Source organism: Cynara cardunculus (genome assembly GCF_001531365.2).
Source record: "Cynara cardunculus var. scolymus isolate 2C chromosome LG 6, CcrdV1, whole genome shotgun sequence".
NCBI lineage: Eukaryota > Viridiplantae > Streptophyta > Magnoliopsida > Asterales > Asteraceae > Cynara > Cynara cardunculus.
In genome coordinates this window covers 17,343,717-17,352,023 of record NC_037533.1, presented here as the reverse complement: position 1 = coordinate 17,352,023, position 8,307 = coordinate 17,343,717, and the positions used below count along the sequence as shown (strand labels likewise).

At 28.8% G+C, this 8,307-nt stretch overlaps 1 protein-coding gene across 1 annotated transcript; it reads right to left on the bottom strand.

Moving 5' to 3' along the window:
• Window positions 1-5,944: 5,944 nt before the first annotated feature.
• LOC112514443 lies at window positions 5,945-7,315 on the bottom strand. The gene is made up of 2 exons (XM_025120923.1): window positions 7,024-7,315; window positions 5,945-6,405 (listed from the first exon to the last, which is right to left on the bottom strand). Exons 1-2 carry the CDS (start codon window positions 7,217-7,219, stop codon window positions 6,137-6,139), a joined length of 465 nt encoding a protein of 154 aa, XP_024976691.1. The 5' UTR covers window positions 7,220-7,315; the 3' UTR covers window positions 5,945-6,136.
• Between the last annotated feature and the right edge of the window lie 992 nt (window positions 7,316-8,307).

The window sequence follows — 8,307 nt, the reverse complement described above, 5'->3', positions numbered from 1 at the left end:
TATTTCTTTTTAATTATTTATAAATTATAGTAATAAATGATAATTAATATTAATGGAGGTTATAATTGGAAAAAATGAGCATAAATACCAAAACGCTACTTCAAGTAGCGTTTCAATAAGTTAGCTTATAAGCTAACTTATATGCATATAAACATGTAACTAAAAAAATAAGTTAGCTTATTTTTGACAAACGATTTCTAAACGTGTAGATTTAAAAAGATATATACATATAATAATAAAATTGTAAATTTTAAATTAAAATATGGATAAATATTTTATGAAATAATAAGAAATTGTATATAATTGGAACAATGTCCTTAATATTGATCAAAACATATAATTAAAAAAAGTTAAAAGAACACGATAACATTCGAACACCCGATATATGTTTTGATTTATGCAAATAATCGATGGACGATAAGCAAAACTAAAAGGAAACATAGACTACATCAATGTCGATATGTGGTACGGAACTCAGAGACATTGTCTTGAATATCCCGAACTAGTAACAACACGAACCTACATAAATGCGTTTGTGTAAAAGTCTACACATGATCGAGACGTAAAATCTTTAATAAAAAAAAATAATCCATATAAAACAATGAAAAATGAGTTAATTTTTTCACCTTGGACCACGGATCGTAATATGGGTATTATGTGAAATGACTGTGATACCCTTTATTATTTATTTGTCTAAAATTAAAAAAAAAATTATCATAACTTGAAATACAAAGTTCTCATATATACCCACATGAAAATTTCACCACGAAGTATTTTATTTCTTTCCGATTTATTGTTATACTTTAATTTGAATGTCAGATAAATTATTTTCAAGCGTAAAACTATATGCAGTATAATTCTTAAAGCAAAATGGGTAATTAAAGTACAATGGTAAATGTATGAAACAAAACCTACATATCAGGTTGTGAATTTATCAACTATAGAACCAATCAGACTGTCACAGTAGTATATACAAAACTACTTGGTATGTTTAGATCTATTTAATAACTTTTTAAGCCAACATTGATGGAATCAGACCATAGATAACAACCCAAGTTACTTTTAGATACATCTTATCAAAATCGAAAACAAACGCCAAAAGCATTAACATATTCGCCAACAGTTGGCATCAAAACAAGCTTTGACACATCAAAACTAAGTGTCGTAAACTTGTGTTTGTATAGACTTTATGCTCATAATGCTTTGTATCGACTTTTAAGCCGAGTATTTACTATGATCTTGAATGTAAATGTTTCGTTAGCATTTTATTAAGGGGTTGCTTTTACTGTTTTTGACAGGTAGAAGTCTCACATAACTTACAAATTGCTATTTCTAAGTCGATTATCACTTCTTGCATTATCGATATTTCTATCATTTATTAAATACAGATATATATATATATATATATATATATTATAGTATATTTTATTAATATGTTACACAATGTATTATATTATATTTTAATACCATATATGTAATATATTCTCTTATTATATATTTAATAGCATATATGTAATATATTCTCGTATTATATAATATGATATAAATATATACTTTTTAATACCATATATATAATATATTACAATAATATATATATATATATATATATATATTGTATTATATATTATTTTAATACATCAGCAGGAATGACAAAAAGAGAACGCTCCTCTCATTCTTTCTATGATAATCCAAACTGCAACTCCACGAGTCTGCTCGGAACCAGTCATTATATGTAATATATAATATTGTATTATATATATTATTATATGTCGTTACATATATAGAGGGACTTTATTTTAAAAACTTATTAATTGTGATAACCTTGAGAACTAGTACATTATGTGTTATTTTATATGATTTCTTTTCATCCAAGACTGATTTATAATATCGTTTAACATGTATTTGTTTCACAATATGTTTGTTCATATGTTATTCTTTCACAATGTGAACCTTTTTAGTATGTTTGTGAAACAAAAATCATGTGAAAGATGTTTTCTCTCAAAACCGAAAAAAAAAAATAGAATTTTAAAAAACTAACAAAAAATTAGGCATATTTCAATTTTTTGTCTAAGGCCGGTTTTATCCTTAAAACGACCCTTGTGTTATGCTCCGGCAATGTTTGGTGAACAAGCTGATAAGTTGAATGGTAGCTTATAAGCTAGATGTTAGCTGATAACCTAACTGATGAACAAATCATGTTTAGCAAAACTAGTTGATAGAATGTAAAATAACCAAAAAAGACATCTTGAAAAATTAATCAATTAATATTTTAAAATATAATTGAAACAAATCTTTAATAATATAATATATTAACTAATACAAACAAGATGGTAAAAAAATAAAATATATTGAGTAAAAGAATTTCAAATGATTATTATACATGTTATAATATTTGGATTTGTTAAAACAAATTTTAGAAAAATCTATTATTTATAATTTTAAATAACCATTACATATAATATGAATAAAAACAAAAATTGTCTACTCACATATCTTAATTAGTTAATATTTTTTTTTAAATTATTTATTTAAATATCTAAGTTAAATAATTTATTCAAATTAATTAATACATTTTTATTATCTATGAAACAAAATAAGTATAAGTTTAATTTTTATATTACATAAATATTGTTAAAATTGTTATATTTATATTTTGATAACTAAATATATTGAATAATAATTTAAAAAATAGTAATATGAAAATAATTGATATGATTAATAGTTATCGTAAATAATATTTATGTGTATTACATAACTAATAAAAATTAATTAATAATTAATAATTAATATTTACTATTATTATTATTAATTTTTAATTTCTTATTAATTATTTATAATTAATTGTAATAAATAAAAATTAATATTAATGAGAGTTATAATTAATATTAATGGGAGTTATAATTGGAAAAAGTGACAATAGACTACCAAAACGCTACTCCTAATAACGTTTGAATAAGTCAGCTTGTAAGCTAGCTTATGTGCATCCAAACATTTACCTAGAAAATAAGCTAGCTTATAAGGTAACTTATCTTTGCCAAACAATGCCTACATATAGATTTAGAAAGATATATACATATAATAATAAAATTGTAAATTTCAAATTAAAAATTAAAAATATGGATAAATACTTTATAATATAATAAGAAATTGTATATAATTAGAACAACGTGCATAATATTGATCAAATCATATAATTAAAAATGTAAAAAAAAACACGATAATATTCGAACACCCGATATATGTTTTGATGTATGCAAATAGTCGATGAACGATAAGCAAAACTAAAAGGAAACATAGACGACTCAGTTTTTTTTATCATAACTTTCTCTAGAATTTTCAGTTTTTTTTATCAGAAATTGAAATACAAAATTCTCGTACATACCCACATGAATATTTCACCACGAAATATTTTGTTTCTTTCTGATTGATTGTTATACTTCAATTTGAATGTCGAATAAATTRTTTTCAAGCGTAAAACTGTATACATTATAATTTTTAAAGCAAAATGGGTAATTAAAGTACAATGGTAAATGTATCTAGTTGTGAATTTATCAACAATAGAACCAATCAGACTGTCACAGCAGTACATACAAAATTAATTGGTATGTTTAAATCTATTTAATATCTTTTTAAGCCAGTGTTGATGGAATCAGACCATAGATGACAACCAGAGTTACTTTTAAATACATCTGATCAAAATTGAAAACAAATGCCAAAAGCATTGACTAATTCCTTTGATGAGACTATTCACAGAAAAAGAAACTAATATATCACCAACTCAAAACCAATTCATCATGCCATAAATAACAAATCCAAGTAATTCTAAGTGCATCTCATATCAAATGAGAAAACATATACGCCAACCGTTGGCATCAAAACAAGCTTTGACACATCAAAACCGAGTGTCATAAGCTTATGTTTGTATAGTTTTTTAGCTAAGAAATGAGTGCTGAAAACTGAGAATTCAATATCTGTTTATGCTCATGATGTTTTGGCCAGATTGTTGTAATCATCCTCATTGGCATATATCCTAATTGGACAAGCTGAGTATTTACTGTGATCTTGAATGTAACTGTTTCATTGACATTTTGTTAGGTCGATTTTACTGTTTTTGACAGGTAAAAGTCTCACATAACTTACAAATTGCTATTTCTAAGTCGATTATCACTTGTTGCATTATCAATATTCCTAATAACTCTCAAATAACATGCATGACACTTAATTTCATATATAATCCAATAATTATTTAATTATGTTTTGTTTCTCTCAAAGTTAATTTATTATTTAGTTTAAAGTTTTATAAATGCTAACTATTATTTGAATGGAATATTGTAAAGTTTAAATTTATTTTTTTCCTTAAATGATAAACTAGTTGTGTACTCGCGCAATACAGCAGAAGTCACGAATGTAAACGATTTGAATAAAGAAGAGTTATGGTTCCGATTGGACTCGATCGATGAAAAATTGAATGATAGATAAAAATCCAATATATTTAAACCAACTTAATCTAATTTAATTACTACTGAAGCATAGAGAAAGTAATTATTTTACGTAATATTTGCATTTGCATCTGGATGTACGAATATGGTAAAAATGATTAAATAATTGATCCAAATATCGGATGAACCAAACAAATTTAATCATCTACGAGTATTAATCAAATGTGCAAATTTAGTTGATTATCAAAATTAATATACAATAAACAAATGAATTAGATCAATTTATTTGCAGGGAACTGTATTTGGTGGTCTTGTGGAGATGGGTATAATAAAATCTCATTATTTTTGGTTGATATTATGTGAATATGTGGAACCCCTAGATTTTCGCTTCAAAAGAGCCCATACAGAGATAATAGAGGTTCCAACATATATGGAGGAGAAATTGTCCAAATCTAACCGATATGACACTCTAACACGCCCTCTCCAATGGAGGCTAAACGAGCACAAATTGTCTCAGAGTGTTAAAAGGGGGCTAAGCATGTAAAGATTACCCCTGGGTGTCGAGTCCGGTAAACTTTGGTTCTGATACTATGTGAGAATATATGGAACCCCTAGAGATATATCCAGCGGGTGCTGCAAAATGTGAAGTAATCATGGAGATGGTGTTTTTTTCTCAATCTTTCATATGTATGCAAGTATGCATACACTGCTGCTCCATATAAGGATGTTGGTGTCAAAGAAAAGAAGTGTGATTGAGATCCTATTTATTGAAGCATGTGTTAATCCTATATCTGCAAGACTAAGGGTATGTTCGTTAGCAACTTAATGAGCTTAATGAGACTCACAGCTTATTTGGTCAGCTATATATGACTGTTTGGTACTGGCTTAATAATATAGAAAGTGACTTATTCAGTAAGCTTCTAGGAAAGAACTTCATGTTTTTTTCCAAACTTTCCCCTCTCAATTAAAAAGCACACTCCTTTCATCTATGAGCATCCCTACCAAACAAAAACCTTCACAATCTATACACAATCTACACAGACAGCTTTATCCATACAAAACTTAATGGAAAACCAACCAAACAGCCAACATTTACTTTTGCTTCTAAGATATATGGACACAGAGTTAAAATGTTTGGTTTATTCCATGCTCTGCTACAACTTTTAAATTGGTATACTTATCTAGGCCCTTTTACACCATTTGGCTGATTGCTGATAGACTTTTATGGAATGACTATTAGACGAAGGATCGTGTGAGAATAGGAGTTAAGGTGAGAAGTGTAAGAAGGGATTTGGACCCTTGATCGCTTTTAATCCCAAAACAACCCATGAATTGCGCTAAAATGGGAATTGATCTAATGTATCTCATTAGTATTGATCTAGTGGTTCTCTTCAACTAGGATTGATCCAAGGGTGGAGACCCCTTCTTACCCTTCTCACCAATAACTTTCATTCTCACTGTAACCCAACCCATGACTATTAATGGTTTACATCCTCTACTTTTCCCATAAAAACAAATTTGAAGTTTGAAGATATCACAAATAGATATATTCACAAAGAGGAACATTAGAGTTCAATCCACACCAGATGCAACTTAAAACAGCAACAAAACTGCAAAAGGTTACAATCTAATCTACAGATATAGGTATTTGGCAAATGCATACTTACCTTACAATCCCCAGATTCAGCTTTCGTTCTTCATAAGCGTGATCGAATAAAGACCTTCTTGATATCAGTTTCTGATTTTTCTGTAGGTTCAGTCGACTCCTCTTTACGAGGATCCAAATCCTTGGCACATAAGATTGAATCTTCATCATCTAGCCTTATAATATGCAAATCTTCCTCCATTTTCTCCATCCGAGCCTGCATCTCCTCCATCATTAGTGTATGCCGCGGCTTATTGTTCAGATTTGTTGCTTCTTGATCCTTCATTCCTTCCTTAGCTATCTTATATAGTTGTAACCCACCTTCACATAACCAGAAACAGTATGATGCAGTTGAAATTTCAATAAGCTGTTCCATTTATGCTTATAATTATGGAGTCTACGGTCAGTTCTGAGGGAAACTGTAAAAAAATTGAAAAACTGATCATCTGCCAACCATTTATCCGGATGTTATGCACATGTGCATACAAGTAATTTGTAAGCAATTTGTCCGGTATGCACATGTGCATAAGATGCATAGAAACCAAGAAACAAACTTCAATTAGTTGTATGCATATGTGCATACAGGGTGTTCCTCGATCTTTTTTTTGGTTCCCTGAACCTCCCTCATGAAGTCTATACCATAAACCAAATACGCTCCCTAAATATAATTGAATCGTAGTAAGAACCCTATAAAGGACCCAAATTGATATCGTGAAACTCGTAAATTACTAATCCACAAAAAAACCTAAAATCGAATTCGATCATTGAAAGGAATTGTTGATTAATGCATTGAAGGGTTTTCTTATATTCTAAAGCATGAATCTGAAAGAAAATTAAAGCCCAAACTTCTGAGCTCCAATTTTTTTGTAAAACAACACCAATTCCGATTCGGTAGCATGAAGGAGATCACGTATGTAACCTTAGCGAGGGAAATCTAACCTTTAAGAGACTCATTAACAGCAGAATCGACGGCGAACTTGCTGAATCCGGTTAGAACCCGAGTTATGGTCTCCCTGCGATCGGGATCAGGCATGGATTCGATTCGTGAAATTGTAGTTGAATCGGAGGACTTGTGTGAAGTGCTCCGATTGATAAATTTGAAGGCGACCGATCTGAGATCATCCCAGATACCCATTAACGTCGATTTTGAAGGGATTATCGAGTTCCGTCGTCTGGTTTCCGTATTGGAGTGGGTGGTTCTTCCCTATCCTTGGTCAGTGGTTAAGATTGCAGAAGCCACTCGCAGTTTCAGGCTTTGTTTTGTGGTTTTTTAAAATTTGTTATTTTAGTCCCTGTGGTTTTTTAAAATTTGTTATTTTAGTCCCTGCATTTTTTAAATTATGATTTTCGTCTTTGCGGATAAGGGATGCTCAAAAACCCGACCAACTCAACTCAAGCGAAAAAAACCCAACCCAAAGCAACCTGGTGTTCAATCGAGTTGTAAAATCTTCAAACCACCGGTATTGGATTAGAATTGGGTTACGATCATTTAAACTTGATATATTTTTATTTCTTGAATTTAATATGATTGTTAAGTCTTTATTAGTGGGAAAATTGCATCAAAATGGAACCAACTTTCACCTAATTCTTATTTTAAGGAACCAACTTTCAAAATCGTCATTTTGGGGAACCAACTTGCACCTGATTCCTATTTTGGGGAACCAACTTGCAAAATAATTATAGAAAAATAACTAAAATTCGTTTTTTTCCGAAAAATTAATGCAATAAAATCTATTTTTCATTTTAAATCTCGTTTTTTTTAAATTCAGATACCAAATTGAACATTTAAAAAAAAAAATCTAAATTACCACACTAAAAATTATTTTTTACTAATGCAAAAAAATCAATTTAATAGAAAAAAATTAATTGATACGGATTTGTTAGATATAAAAATCTTTTGCATAATTAATTTTTTTCTATTAAATTAATTTTTTGCATTAGTAAAAAATATTTTTTATTGTGGTAATTTGGATATTTTTTTTAAATGTTCAATTTGATATCTGAATTAAAAAAGACGAGATTTAAAATGAAAATAGATTTTTTTGCATTAATTTTTGGAAAAAAACAAACTTTAGTTATTTTTCTATAATGATTTTGCAAGTTGGTTTCCAAAATAGGAATCAGGTGCAAGTTGGTTCCCCAAAATGACGATTTTGAAAGATGGTTCCCCAAAATAGGAATTAGGTGAAAGTTGGTTCCATTTTGGTGCAATTTTCCCTTATT